The following is a 15264-nucleotide window of genomic DNA, read 5'->3' on the forward strand; positions in this document are numbered from 1 at the left end:
ACTAAGGTTGCAGTGAGCATGTTCACACCACTGCACTCCAGCCTGGGCAATAGGGAAAGGCCCCATGTCTTATTAGGAAAAAAAAAAAAAAAAAAAATCCAAAACCTAAAAACACAAACAGAAACTTAGTAGACTGGAATCATTTCCATAAAAAAAGCAACAAAAGTGACATCATTTGACATGTGAAACTAGACAGCTGGGGATTAGAAAATGCACCTCAAGAGGTATCAACCTTTGTAAGCAAGGCAAGGTAGTTCACATAATATATCACAGCTGGCCAGGCACAGTGGCTCAAGCCTGTAATCCCAGCACTTTGGGAGGCCGAGGCGGGCGGATCTCGAGGTAAGGAGTTCAAGACCAGCCTGACCAACATGGTAAAACCCTGTCTCTACTAAAAAATACAAAACTTAGCCAGGCATGGTGGCAGGTGCCTGTAATCCCAGCTATTTGGGAGGCTTAGGCAGGAGAATCACTTGAACTCAGGAGGCTGAAGGTTGCAGTGAGCCCAGATTGTGCCACTGCACTCCAGCCTGGGCGACAGAGCAAGACTCTGTCTCCAAAGAAAAAAAAAAAAAAAAAAAGATATCATGGCCATATTCCACTTATGTAATTCCCACCTTGACCCCTACACAAATGGGATGGACATGAACAAACTTCAAAGAGAGAAAAATTTGTATCAAATTCATCACAAAAGGACTGACTACTCATTTTTATCTTGTTAGTCTATTAAGTTGAACCACATGAATCTTTGTTTAGGTCAAAAATGGTCAAATATCAGCAATTTCGTATGAGTTAAGCTAACACTCCAAGGTTTCTGAGGTTTTTGAAATGTTCTCTTTCTTGACCTGTGTGATTATTAATTCACTGAACTATACGCTTTGATTTGTGAACTTTTCTTTATGTGGTATCCATCAATATGAGTTTCACATGAAATTATAATCAAAGCATCACCCCATTTTATTTGGTCATTATTTGAAATAAAACATAAAAGGCCCCTTACTATGTCTGTTAGGGGGCTTGAACAGCCCATTTTCTCTGCAGAACAGTGCAGTGGGAACCACCCCGAACTAAAATATCACAACTCTTCCTCCACTCCCCTGCAGATCCTATCTGATGAGAGAATTATCCACATGCTCTTGGTTCCTCTTTATAATTATGGTGTTTGTAGTAAAAAAATTAAAAAAATAAAAAAAAATGGGCCATACCATCAAAAACATGAACACAGGCTTGAAAGAGGCCTCATCTTGGAAATGGAGTTATTTTGATTAGAGTGGGATTTACACACCTCCACAAAGCCAAAATTAGTCCATTCTGCCCAATCTGAACCCAAATATGGGTGGCATATGACATGAATCAAAGAGGAATTCAGAACTGCCTCTTGGACTGAAAGCTCTCCTTGATCTCTGGGCCTGACACTCAAGAAAATCCCCACATTACCCCACATGAACCTGGCTTTCATCTCAACAAAACGTCTTAGTTTCAACCTGTTTATCAAATCATCTATCCAATTACCTGGGAGCATGTGGGAAAAAAGAACTAACAATTTTGCATGGAAAGGACTTGGAGATGATACAGATTAGTGGGTGTTCCAGGGAGGTCTGTAATAGCCAAGTGGGCAGAACTCCATCAGAGATGTGAGGAAGGGGACTATAGGAAAGCGTCCCGAAAAGCCAAAAAAAAAAAAAAAAAAGTTTTCCCTATTTGACTAAATGATTTTGCTCAAGACTGGTTTGGTCTCAAACGTCAGTTGCTGCCACTCATTTTAGTTACATACAACCCTAAAATAAAGTCAGAGATAGTCAACTATCGGTGTAAACTTATAAAGTTAGACATTCTACTGCAATCAAACTGAAGACACTATTAATACTTCCTAGAAAAGGGTGCCTGGTCTAAAATAATTCAATTTTTAAAAAACACATATCAATTACAATCCATTATTTCTCGTGGAGCGAGAGATAACAACAAAGAATTCCTAAGTCTGTGCAGTGCTCAGTGGTAACTCTGTTTAAAACATGTCAGCTAAAAGTCTGTTTAAGCCAGACTTGCGATCTGTCAACACAGAAAGCTTTCTTGGGATCATTCCTGTGTTCTGCCAACATTCTCTACACTGTTGGCACCAAAGGTTTCTGACAGCTTAATGATAACTACTTTAGGGACAATGAGTTCTTTGAAAAGCTAGGCACATAAGGACAAGCTCAGGTAATTTTTATATCATCTGGTCCACTCAAATGGGTATTTCCATGTAGACTTAGTGAAAAAAAGAACAACAAAAAAACAACAATCCAATCTTTTAGACATCAACTTTAAGACTTTTTACAACTATGAAGTTCCAAATATATTAAGATCCCAAAACTTCAGAGGTATCTCTTAATTTCCTGACAAACATCAGAAAACCATGGAAGATGTGAAGCTAAGGTATTCTACCTCGAAATAATGGGAACCGACTCAGTGAATGGAGATTGCGAGAACAGGGTTAAATGGGCACTAAAGACTACGGACCATAAGAACCACCCACCCCTCCATACACACACAACTAACAGCAGTTAAAACCAACTAAAAGGAACAAAGCAATGCCTTTCTTGAACAAACTGATTATGAAAGTGGAAGACTACAGGGGGTTTACTAATCTAGCTGCTGGGCCAGACAGGAGATGATGAACAAGAATCCAGGAGGCGGGCTAAGAATCAAAGGCCACAGCTCTGGCACTTACCCGCTCCTTGTAGTAGAAGGAGCTGATGGAGACCTGCTCTTTCTCACTGCGAGTGGGGCTCCCACTGTATAAACGAAGGTTCCCAGGGGCCTCTGTGCGGATCTTCATGGGCGCAATCAAGCCCGTGTGATAAGCGGACAAAGCTGAGAGAGATCTGTAGTTGAAAATGATAATTATCCACACTGGCTGCAGTCCTGTCATATTTCCAAGTGGTGCTGTTGTTAGTACTTGACACCAAGAGAAGACAAAATGAGAAAATGGAAACTCCAGAAAAAGAAGTCAGTATAACTTTTAACACTGAAAAATGCTTCATCTGCAGAAGCATAGAATGCTTCTATGACTACAGGCATTAAAAATTGAAAGAAATCTACAAACTACTAGAATAAGTGAATTTGAATACAAGGTCAAATATCTACTATAGTTCAAATATCTACTACAGTTCCATACATTAGAAACAAATATTTGAAAAATAAATATTTTTAAAACTCATTTATAGTAGCATTAAAACATGTCAAATACCTAGGAATAAATTTAATTTATGAAAATACAAAATGTTGCTGAGAGAAATTAAAGATATACAATGATGGAGAAATATACCATGCTAGTGGATTGGAAGAGTCTATATTCTTAAGATGGCAGTTTTTTCTAAACTGATCTATAGAGTCAACACAATTACAATCAAAATGCAACCAGGCTTTTTAGTAGGAACTAAACCTGAATAGCCAACCTGAACTAAACAAGAATAATGTACTTGGAGGACTTGACCTATCAGATTTGAAGACTTAACTACATAAAGGTACATTATTAGTGTTGGCATAAAAGATAAATAGATCAAAGGAAAAGAGTACAGAAAGACCACCATATATGGTCTAGTGACGTTCACCAAAGCCATCAATACAAATTCAATGACAAAAGAAAATCTTTTCATCAATGGTGCTAGAACAACTAATTTTCTGTACAAAATAAAACAAACTTTGACCCCTAACTCACATTACATGCAAAAATCAATTTGAAATGGATCACAGACCTTAAATAAGGAATTTAAATCTACAAAACTTTTATTTTTATTTATTTATCTATTTATTTTTCTATAAATCTTTTAAAAGAAAACACAAGGCCGGATATAGTGGCTCATGCTTGTAATCCCAGCACTTTGGGAGGCCGAAGCAGGCAGGTCACTTGAGGTCAGGAGTTTGAGCCACTGCACTCCAGCCTGGATGACAGAGTGCGACTCTGTCTCAAAAAAAAGAAGAGTATTTTCATGACCTTGGGACTGGAAAAGATTTTTGAGGCACAACACATAAATCACTAAACATAAAAATTAAAAAGTGATAAACTGGACATCATCAAAATTAGGAAATGCTGTTCACTGAAAAACATTAAAGAGGGAGAAAGGCAAGCCACAGATTAGGAGAAAGTCAATACATACATCTAGCAAAGAATTTGCAACCAAAATAGGTTAACAACCACAAATAAATAAGAAATAACAGTTCCCCCAAAATAGGCAAAACATTTAACAAGCACATCACAAAAAAAAGATACCCAAATGGTCAATATGCACATCATCATTCATCATCAACAAGGAAATGCAAATTAAAACTACAGTGAAAAACTAGTACACTCACAACACAATGGCTAGAGTTGAAAAGACTAGCAATACCCAGTTTCGGAGTGGATACACAGCAACCAGTGCTCTGAAACATTGCTGGTACAGGGTAAAATGGCACAACCACTGCGTACAAACTTTTGAGCAATTTCTCAAGTTAAGCATACATCTATCCAATGACTGAGGAATTCTGCTCCTCAGGTGCAGAAAGTAATACACAAGTTTTTTTTATAAACATATGTATCCAGGTTTGCTCAGAAGAGCCCAAAACTGGAAAGAATGCAAATATCTACCAACAGGACAATGAATAAACAAACTGTATTATATTCACACGATGAACCTACTGACACATGCAGCAATGTGGACCAATGTCAATAACATTACATTAAGCAAAGTAAGCCATACATAAAACAGGTCATGCTGCATGATTCCATTCAATGAAGTTTAAGAATAGGCAAAACTTAACTACAATGACAGAAGTCAACATAGTGGTGTCCTCTGGGTGCTGAAGGGCTGGGGAAAGGGACGGGGAACCTTTGGGGATGAGGACAATGCTGTATATCTTGGTATGAGTGTTGGTCACCAAGCTGTATGCTTCAGATTTTTGTACAGTAAACTGTCTCAGTAAAGGACTGTCAGTTGAAAAACATTCTAATAGGAACATTTTCCCCTCTAATCCAAAGTCCAGATATAGATATTCCTTGTTTCCCTTTGAGAATATGGGAATGTTTTCTACTGCAATAAGGAATTGGGTGTAATGTAGGTGTTCCCTAGTACTTAACCCCAGTTCCCATGGGGCCCAGGTCACATCTGTGCCTGGGTTACTGCAGAGACTAGCCACCTCTTGGCAAACCAGCAGTGTCTGCTCACACATGTCATTCAGTTCTTTCCTTCTTTCTTGTTAACTCAGCTATTCATTCATAACTGATATGGTTAGGCTTTATGCCTACTCCCAAATCTCATCTTGAATTGTAATCCTCACAATCCCCACGTGTCCAGGGAGGGACATAGTGAGAGGTGACTGGATCGGGGGACAGTGTCCTCCATGCTGTTCTCACGATAGTGAGTGAGTTCTCGTGAGACGTGATGGTTTTATCAGATCTGACAATTTCTCCTTCGTACACACACTCTCTTTTGCCTGCTGCCATATAAGATGTGTCTCTTCACCTTCCATCATGACTTTAAGTTTCCTGAGGCCTCCCTAGCCATGTGGAACTGTGAGTCAATTAAATTTCTTTTCTTTATAAATTACCCGGTCTTGGGCAGCTCATTATAGCAGTGTGAGAATGGACTAAAACAATGACTATGCTGAGTATATTGTATCCAATGCCTTCAAAGGTTTGCAGCAGGGAGGTTTGCAAGTTGTTATATCTTGGCCACCAGACTACAGAACCAGAAGCCTACTGTATAATCCTAAAGTTTTAAAAACCAGTAATCATAACACGAAACACGGAACACTTCCGATGTGCCAGATGGTGTTTTAAATGTTTTTACAGGGACTTAATCTTCCCAGCAACTGAAGGTAGTAGGTGCTATGATCATCCCCATGTGACTGTTGAAGAAACTGAAGCTGAAGTTTAAGTAACTTGCCCAAGGTCATAAAATGACAGGGCCAAAATCTGGATCTGGGCACACTGGCGCTGAAGTCCATGTTCCTGTCTGCTACACTAGATTGCCTATAAAGAAAAACTTTAAAGCACAGAAAAATAATGACTAGACAGAAACATGTTCTGTTGTTAAGCATCATTCTGCCTAAAACAGTGAAAAAGAAAAGAAGGGCTTTGACATTTTAATTTAAAACTTCCAGGCCAGCATGGTGGCTCACACCTATAATCCCAACACTTTAGGCAAGTCAGACAGGTGGATTGCTTCAGCTCAGGAGTTTGAGACTGGCCTGGCAACATTGCAAAATCCGGTCTCAACAAAAAATATAAAAATTAGCTGGGCACGGTGGTGCACACCCGTATTCCCAGCTACTTGGGAGGCTGAGGCAGGAGGATCACTTGAGCCAGGAGGCAGAGGCTGCAGTGAGCTATGATCACACCACTGCACTCCAGCCTGAGTGACAGAGCCAGATCCTATCTCAAAAAAAAAAAAAACAAACTTGCACATTTGTGTTTTCCCAATGCACTACTTATGCAATGCTTTAAAATTAAACATTGTTTGGTAATATAAGAAGTGGCATATTAGTGGTGTGAATCTACAGATGGTCTTTTTGTTATTTTTCCAGTTTTATTTCATGGTAAATTGAATAATAAAATATTCAAAAACAAACAATAATAAGCTAGGAATGGGGAAAGGCACATTTAAAAAGAATTTGGCTTGTTTTGACAATAGCTTTTATCAAGCTACTTCTTCTAATGGTTTGGTAATAACCATAAAGCAGAAATCTCAGCTTTCTTGCAATTTAACTGACTTCAGTCTTTCTCAAATAAATCTTAAAATGGGAGTTTAAAAGCTCCCACTGAAGAACTAAAACTCATTGTCCGAAGACAAACTCAGTGGTCCTTCTCAGGTCTCTGCCCACGTCTGGCCTCAGGTACACAGAGTGGCTTCTGTATCTCCTGGACTCACCTTGGAGTCGGCTCTGTGGGAGACACTGCCCGATGCATCGTCATGGGCCTTGTGAAATATACCAGGTAACCTGAAGGAGATATCACATGAGCATATCAGTGTCAACAAGCTGGACCTGGGAAATCCTGAGGCAGGACTAGACAGTCTTTCTTCTATCTCTGTATACTTGAGGGTCAGACACATTTTCATAAGCTGCAAGACTCATGACTGCAGTGACCCTTACCAGGAACCAAGGTCAGCACTCCAGGGTCCAGGAGGGAGGACGCATGTGGACTGGGCAGAGTCGTCAGTGGGACTCTAAGCCTCCCTAGCAGGGGCTGTCCCCCACTAAGAATCAGGGCTCTGAGTGAAGACCCAAATCCAAGTTCATCAGAATGAAGAAAGCTAAGACCGCCATTCTAGTGCACATTCTTAGGGGAAGTCCGCAGAGACACTGCTATGAAAGTCTCATTTAAGTTCTCCGGAAATAAAAGCAAACATTTCCTGATGACGATGTTTATACAGAATCTATGCCATTCTTAGCTGCTCCCTCTCAAAATCTAGAATCGGAGAACCAAAGAGACCCACCTGCTCCACAGAACCTGGCCCCAGAAGTCCTAGGAAAAGGAATGTTGGCGTCCTGGTACGACCCGTAGGCAGTGGTCACCCGTGCAAATGTGGGTAAGGGAGGTGTGACGGAGTTGGGGAGTGCGAACGGGTTGCTGGAAGCACTGTCTTCCTGGTTCTGAAATTTAAAAATCCACAAACTGAAAACCACAACCTGCCTTAAAGCTGAATTACGAAATAAAGACCCAGCATTACAAAACCAGAAAACTCATGATTTTAGGGAGAAAGAAATAAACAAAACAGTAAAGCATAAGTTGGTACGACAAGTTCATGCTTCCCACCACAAAGGACTCAAGGCAGGAGACGAGCTGGCGCAGGCAGGGCTCCAGGCAGCTCTGGCCACGCTTCACTTTCTGCAGGGCCGTGTCCTTCAGGATCTAGAAAAAGCCCAAAACACAGTCAAGAAGAGGAACACATTTCTCCTATAGGCATTTTATTTTTTTTGAGACAGAGTTTCTCTTTGTTGCCCAGGCTGGAGTGCAGTGGTGCAATCTCAGCTCATTGCAATCTCTGCCTCCCGGGTTCAAGTGATTCTCGAGCCTCAGCCCCCCAAGTAGCTGGGATTACAGGTGCCCGCCACCATGCCTGGCTAATTTTTATATTTTTAGTAGAGAAGGGGTTTCACCACGTTGGCCAGGCTGGCCTGACCTCAAGTAATCTGCCCATCTCAGCCTACTAAAGTGCTAGGATAACAGGCATGAGCCACCACGGTCGGCCCTGACTGCCTTTTCTTCTGCAAAGTGGTCAGACACAGGGTGACGCTGGGAGCCGGGTGCAGGGTTAAGTCAAGGCTTCCAACGCAGTGTACTAATCTATTTTCTACCTCTACAGAGGTTCAAACAGGATTTATTCCTCAGCCTGGCTAGAGAAGCTCTTTCCCTAACTAAGGCAGCACATACGTGGGTACTGAGAGGGCAGCTTTTAGTAACAGAAGGACTATTATTTCTTTATAGTGAATAAAAGCCCTTTTCCTCACCCCCAACACTACCCTCTCCAGGAGAAATATCAGTACCTTGGAAGTAATACCCACAGGTCCAGGCTGAAATTGCTCTCAATGATATAAGACAAGAGGAACCGATTTCACTTCAGTGAAAATTATAGTATCCTTTTTGTTCTTTAAAAATATAAATACTTGGCTCAAGCCTGTAATCCCAGCACTTTGGGAGGCCGAGGCGGGTGGATCACGAGGTCGAGAGATCGAGACCAACCTGGTCAACAGGGTGAAACCCCGTCTCTACTAAAAATACCAAAAATTAGCTGGGCATGGTGGCGCGTGCCTGTAATCCCAGCTACTCAGGAGGCTGAGGCAGGAGAATTGCCTGAACCCAGGAGGCGGAGGTTGCGGTGAGCCGAGATCGCGCCATTGCACTCCAGCCTGGGTAACAAGAGCGAAACTCCGTCTCAAAAAAAAAAAAAAAAAAAAATATATATATATATATATATATATATAAATACTAACACTTTAAACCCATTATGCCTAGTGTTCCATTACTGGAACACCAAGCTTGTGGGAGTTATTTATATACCAGTGCTCTTTTTTTATGCTACTGTTTTTTTGTTCGTTCGTTTGTTTTTTGAGATAGCGTTTCGTTCTTATTGCCCAGGCTGTATTGCAATGGCACGATCTTGGCTCACTGCAACCTCCACCTCTAGAGTTCAAGCGATTCTCATGTCTCAGCCTCCTGAGTAGCTAGGATTATAGGCACACACCACCATGTCCAGCTACCTTACGTATTTTTAGCAGAGATGGGGTTTCACCATGTTGCCCAGGCTGGTCTTGAACTCCTGACCTCAGGTGATCCACCCATCTTGGCCTCCCAAAGTGTTAGGATTACAGGTGTGAGCCACTGTGCCTGGCCAAGGTCTTATTTTTCACCAAAAAAAAAAAATTGCAACCTCCAGCATAAATGGGTTAAGGTGTATGCTACAGACATGAACTAACATACAACACTGAAGACAGGCATATAAACTGAGCCTGGGTTATCACCATCCGCATGGGGCTACTGAGCACTTGAAATGTCACTAGTCCAAACTGAGAGATGCTGTTAAGTATAACATCCACAGTGAATGTGGAAGACAGTACAGAAAAGAAGTGTGTATGTCTCCATAAGTTTATACTGATTATATGTTTAATAGGAGAGTATTTCAGATATACTGAATTAAATAAAAATATTCCCAAAACAAACTGTTACTTTTAATTTTTTTAGTGTAGTTACTAGAAAATTTTACAATTCCATGTGGCCTAAATTATATTTCTATTGGATTGCACTGAATCAGACCTATTTTTCTTTTAAGACAGTCTCACTCTCTCACCCAGACTAGAGTGCAGTAGTGCGATCTCAGCTAATGGCAACTGCGGCATCCCAGGCTTAAGCAATCCTCTCACCTCAGCCTCCTGAGTAGCTGGGACTACAGGCATGCACAACCACACCTGGCTAATTTTTATATTTTTTTCAGAGACAGGGTTTTGCTGTGTTGCCCAGGCTGGTCTTAAACTCCTGAGCTCAAGTGATCCACCTGCCTCGGCCTCATAAAGTGCTGGGATTACAGGTGTGAGCCACAGCAACCAGCCCTGAATTAGACAAATTAGACCTTTAAAGACACTTCCTAATCATATCATTTTATACTAACAGAAAAAAATCTATCTTTTGCATATGTCCAAACTAGGCAGTGAAATATTCAGATTCCAAGTTTAACATGTCAAATACCACAAGATCTGAATTAATGGCATTTCAGAGATCCTTAAGGCATCTGAAAATTTTCTGGTTCCGTGGGATAACTCAACAATATGAAACAATCAAGTGTCCATGACCCAAACTGGGCAAAAAAAGAGCAGCACTCAGGGTGGCCTGAGTTTGTCAGAATACTTCAGACCCTTCACTTGTGACACTGCTCAGACTGAACAAGGTGATGAAAAAGCTCATGGGCTTTGTCATGGAGATTCTACCTGATTCACTGTGGATGAACTGATGCATCAAGTCTCTGAATCTGCAGAATTAAACACAGATGCCAGGCTGTGGCGCCTCCATCTGGACACCTGCTGTGCAGCTAGCCAGCCTGTCTCGAGGATAACACCAGCTCCCTCTATAGGATAAAATTTTTTTATGACCTTATACATGTTTTTTTCTAATTATAAAATAACTTTTAGCTTCAGAATACATCTTGCCTATATTTCCATGTAAATAAAATTGGATTGCAGGGCTCCTAACCTGGACTCCTAAATGAAATTGGATTGCAAATCTCCTAACTTGAGATGATGCATAGCGTTAATAAGATCTGTGGCCAGATTATATGCAATTCATATATTTATAGGCAATATTTTCAAATTATAAGCAATCATTGTGCAGATTTTTCTGAGGAAGGGTCCATAATTTTCATTAGACTTCAAAGAAAGTCCATGACTCACAAAAGGTTAAGAACATTGCTAATACCTAGAGTGTGTATGAAACAGATGACTTCTAAACCTCACTGAATGGAGTTTTCATTCTTCTTTTCTACTCAACCTAGACAAACCGGCATGGTGGCTCATGCCTGTAATCCCAGCACTTTGGGAAGCTGAGGCGGGCAGATCACAAGGTCGGGAGATCAAGACCATCCTGGCTAACACAGTGAAACACCGTCTCTACTAAAAATACAAAAAATTAGCCAGGCATGGTGGCGAATGCCTGTAGTCCCAGCTACTAGGGAGGCTGAGCCAGGAGAATCGCTTGAACCCAGGAAGCGGAGGTTACAGTGAGCAGAGATTGCGCCACTGCACTTTACCCTGGGCAGAGAGAGAAACGCTCCATCCCAAGAAAAACCTAGACAACGATGCAGATGCAGAACAGCAAGAAGAATTTGGGAACCCAGACCCCTACCTTTAGCAGCTTAGCTTTCATGGTGGATGTGATGGTTGTGGGGTTAATGAACTGGAAGGAAGGGGCAGCGTTGTTTGGGTACTGCGCAGGGAACTTCACCAGCATCTTGACGCGATGGCTGCTGCAGTGTACAGACACTGTGCAGCTCCTGTCCGCCGCATCCATCTGCAACAAACAAATCCACAACTGCTTTGGGGACAAGTCACAAAGCGTCTTTTGACACAAGTGCATTGAACTGAACACTCCATGTTCCTAGTAATTGGGTGAAGGGAAAGAGTCTACGAAGACAAATGTGTGTGCAAGACAATTAGTTTTCAAAAAGATTCTTAAATTTTCATACCAATGTAATAAGCTCAAAGTATTCTTGTGTGTGTGTGTGTGTGTGTGTGTGTGTGTGTGTGTGTATGTGTGTGAGACACGGTCTGACTCTGTCACCCAGGCTAGAGTGCGGTGTGGCAGGATCTCAGCTCACTGCAACCTCCACCTCCTGCATTCAAGTGATTCTCCCACCTCAGCCTCCCAAATACTGGGACTACAGGCATGAGCCACTATGCCTGGCAAATCTTTGTGGGTTTTGTTCGTTTTTGGTAGAGATGGGGTTTCACCATGTTGGCCAGGCTGGTCTCAAATTCCTAACCTCAAATGATCCACCCATCTTGGCCTCCCAGAGAGCTGGGATTATAGGTGTGAGCCATCACAAAGTTCAAAGTATTCTGACTTGAACAAAGGTTCCTCCCAAAGCTGTGGGGTAGAAACTTGTTATATTTCTTTTGAGATGGGAAAATAACACAGGAAAAAGTTTAATGCCAGAGTCAACTTAAAAAGTACTCCTGAGAAAATCCAGAGGGGAATAAGGTAGACTGGGGATTGCCAGGGGCTGGGAGAAGGGGAAATAGGGAGTAACTGTCATGGGTATGGGGTTTCTTCTGCAAATGATGAAAATGTTCTGGAATCAGACAGTGGGAATGGGTGCACAACTTTGTGAATATACCCACAACCACCAGATAATACACTTTAAAAAGGTATATTTTGGCCAGAGCAGTGGCTCACCCCTGCAATCCCAGCACTTTGGAAGGCCAAGGTGGGCATATCATCTGAGGTCAGGAGTTCAAGACCAACCTGGCCAATATGGCAAAAACCCCATTTCTACTAAAAGTATGGAAAAAAACTAGCTGAGCTTGGTGGTGTGCACCTGTAATCCCAGCTACTCAGGAAGCTGAGGCAGAAGAATCGCTTGAACCCAGGAGGCAGAAGTTGCAATGAGCCATGATTGCACCACTGCACTCCAGCCTGGGTGGAAAGAACAAGACTCAAAAAAAAAAAAAAAAAAAAGGTGAATTTTATAATATGTGAATTATATCTCAATGATTTTTTTAAAGTACTCTCAAAGAAAGGGATCAAGGCCAGGCATGGAGGCGCACACCTGTAATCCCAGCACTTTGGGAAGCCAAGGTGGGTGGATCACCTGAGGTTGGGAGTTCAAGACCAGGCTGACTGGCCAACATGGAAAAACCCCATCTCTACTAAAGCTACAAAATTAGCCAGGCATGGTGGTCCATGCCTGTAGTCCTAGCTACTCAGGAGGCTGAGGCAGGAGAATCGCTTGAACCCAGGAGGCAGAGGTTACAGTGAGCCAAGATCCTGCCATTGCACTCTAACCTAGGCAACAAGAGCGAAACTCCGTCTCAAAAAAAGGAAGAAAAAAAAAAGGAATCAAGATCTTAAACTGATCACCAGGTATCCACACTGGCCTCACATGGGACAAAGGGAGTATAAACTGACTTGATATAGATCACTAATTCAGCAAAAAACCCTTTCTATCTTTTGATTTGTGTTGCCATCTAGAGACAGCAGCTGGAGCAAAGTGAAAAGAACCACACACGTGGGAAATCTGGGGACATGTTATTTCTTCCACCAAACAGCTGCTGACCTCAGACAAGTCATTTCTTCTCTTGATGTCTCAGTTTCCTCAGCTGTAAAGTGAGGCTAAAAGCACTTACAGCAGACTTGTTTTAAAGGCCCCATGAGATAGTTAAGTAACAGCACGTACCCCTTCCTGCTAGTCATTATATTTCGGTGAAGGAAAAACTAATCAAGCTTTAAAACTCCTTCCTGGAGAGATACTCAATTTTCTGAAGCAGAGTTTCGATACTTGCCCCAAAGGAAGAGTAAATGTTCCACAGGCTAAGTGAATAAAGAGGTTTTGGTTGCCTTCTTACTATGAATCTAAATCCCTCAGCCTGTGAGGGAAGACAGCACAGCACAGCACAGAGCACCCTGCAGGGGCTGGAGGGCTGGCTTCCCAAGTCAACTCTGCCCATAACCTCAGCAGCAACTCCTGCCAAAACACTAAGCCTCCCAGGTTCAAGTGTCTTCCTCTATAGTAAAATGCAATGTTGAAGCATCTAAGGAGGAGCTAAGGCACATGAGCATCAGGTTCTCCTTTGGCTGATCTTAGGAGAAAAGAATAGGATTAAGAAGAAAGTCTGCATTCCCCCCCCCTTTTTTTTTTTTGAGACAGAGTCTTGCCGTCACCCAAGCTGGAGGGCAGTGGTGTGATCTTAGCTCACTGCAACCTCTGCTTCTCAGGTTCAAGTGATTCCTGTGCCTCAGCCTCCTGAGTAATTGGAACTACACCCACCACCACACCTGGCTAATTCTGTGTGTGTGTGTATGTGTGTATGTGTGTGTTTTTAGCAGAGATGGGTGTTTCACCATGTTGGCCAGGCTGGTCTCGAACTCCTAACTTCCTGGCTTCAAGTGATCCACCCACCTGGGCCTCCCAAAGTGCTGGGATTACAGGTGTGAGCCACCGTACCTGGCCAGAAAACCCAGGAAATAAAAAAGCAAGCAGACAAAGTTCTGTTAAAGCTGTGAAGCTGTTCACTAACTGAAATCGTTGCTGAAACGGTTCCCTCTCCCACAAACTGCCGTCTGCAAACATGAGACACAGTTGATTAAACTAAGTACCTCCACATTGACATTCCGGATTTGTACATTGATCAGGGAGAATTCCTGCTGCAAGGTCTGAGGCAGTCCCAATTGATCTGATTTCCTCTCTTCCAGAAGATTGCTAGGGGGATCTTCCTTTAGGGCTAACAGGAGAGAGAAGTTCAATGTTGGAAAGCATTTTTGAAAATCAATCAGGGAACAGGTCTGGGGTATCTGCCACATCTCTGCAATGCATAGAGTGGCACCTCACCTGAGACGTCAGTTTGACAAATTACCTTCTTCCTCCCCGTGGCTTGCATTGTGTTGGTGATCTATATCTTCAGCGTGCAGGGTCTTCTCAGGTTCCGGCAGAAGAGAAATGCTCTCAATGAACTCATCGACACCATCTAATATGTCATTTGCACAAAGCTGCAACAAAGTGGGGAAGATGTAGTTCCAGGGAAGTCAGTGGAAAAGATCATCATGTCTGATTAAAGAGTTAAAAATGGGAATGACAATGGATAGAGATGTGTCAGCCAAGAGCTGACATAATCAAAATAGATTTTACCCATCACCAGCTCTCCCTAGTTAAACACCCAGGATAATAGACCCTATTATTCAGTCCTGGAAATTTTTCATCATGTTCAGAGTTCATGCAAGCCTCAGGAAAAAAAAAATTACTTTTAACTCCAAGCCTTGATGGAGTTATTAAGCTAATCCAGGAGCAAAAATATCATAACCAGCCGGGCATGGTAGCTCATACCTATAATCCAGGCACTTCGGGAGGCTGAGGCGGGCAGATCGCCTTAGATCAGGAGTTTGAGACCAGCCTGACCAACATGGTGAAACCCTATCTCTACTAAAAATGCAAAAATTAGCCAGGCCTGGTGGTAGACGCCTGTAGTCCCACCTACTCAGGAGGCTGAGGCAGGAGAATCACTTGAAGTCAGGAGGCAGAGGTTGCAGTAAGCCAAGATCAC

At 42.3% G+C, this 15264-nt stretch overlaps 1 protein-coding gene across 5 annotated transcripts in view; it reads right to left on the reverse strand.

Annotated features, from left to right (window-relative positions):
- The window catches only part of WDR59 (WD repeat domain 59), a 137245-nt gene that overhangs the window by 49576 nt on the left and 72405 nt on the right, over positions 1 to 15264 (reverse strand). For all 5 annotated transcript variants that reach the window (XM_074406368.1, XM_010350625.3, XM_010350624.3 and 2 more), the window contains 7 exons: positions 14581 to 14713; positions 14324 to 14448; positions 11354 to 11518; positions 7778 to 7873; positions 7458 to 7614; positions 6891 to 6960; positions 2711 to 2864 (listed from right to left, as the gene is read on the reverse strand). In XM_074406368.1, coding sequence (XP_074262469.1) covers positions 2711 to 2864; positions 6891 to 6960; positions 7458 to 7614; positions 7778 to 7873; positions 11354 to 11518; positions 14324 to 14448; positions 14581 to 14713 — 900 coding nt within the window. The remainder of the gene's footprint in view (positions 1 to 2710; positions 2865 to 6890; positions 6961 to 7457; positions 7615 to 7777; positions 7874 to 11353; positions 11519 to 14323; positions 14449 to 14580; positions 14714 to 15264) is intronic.

The sequence above is a fragment of the Saimiri boliviensis genome, chromosome 1 (genome assembly GCF_048565385.1).
Source record: "Saimiri boliviensis isolate mSaiBol1 chromosome 1, mSaiBol1.pri, whole genome shotgun sequence".
NCBI classification, from domain to species: Eukaryota; Metazoa; Chordata; class Mammalia; order Primates; family Cebidae; genus Saimiri; species Saimiri boliviensis.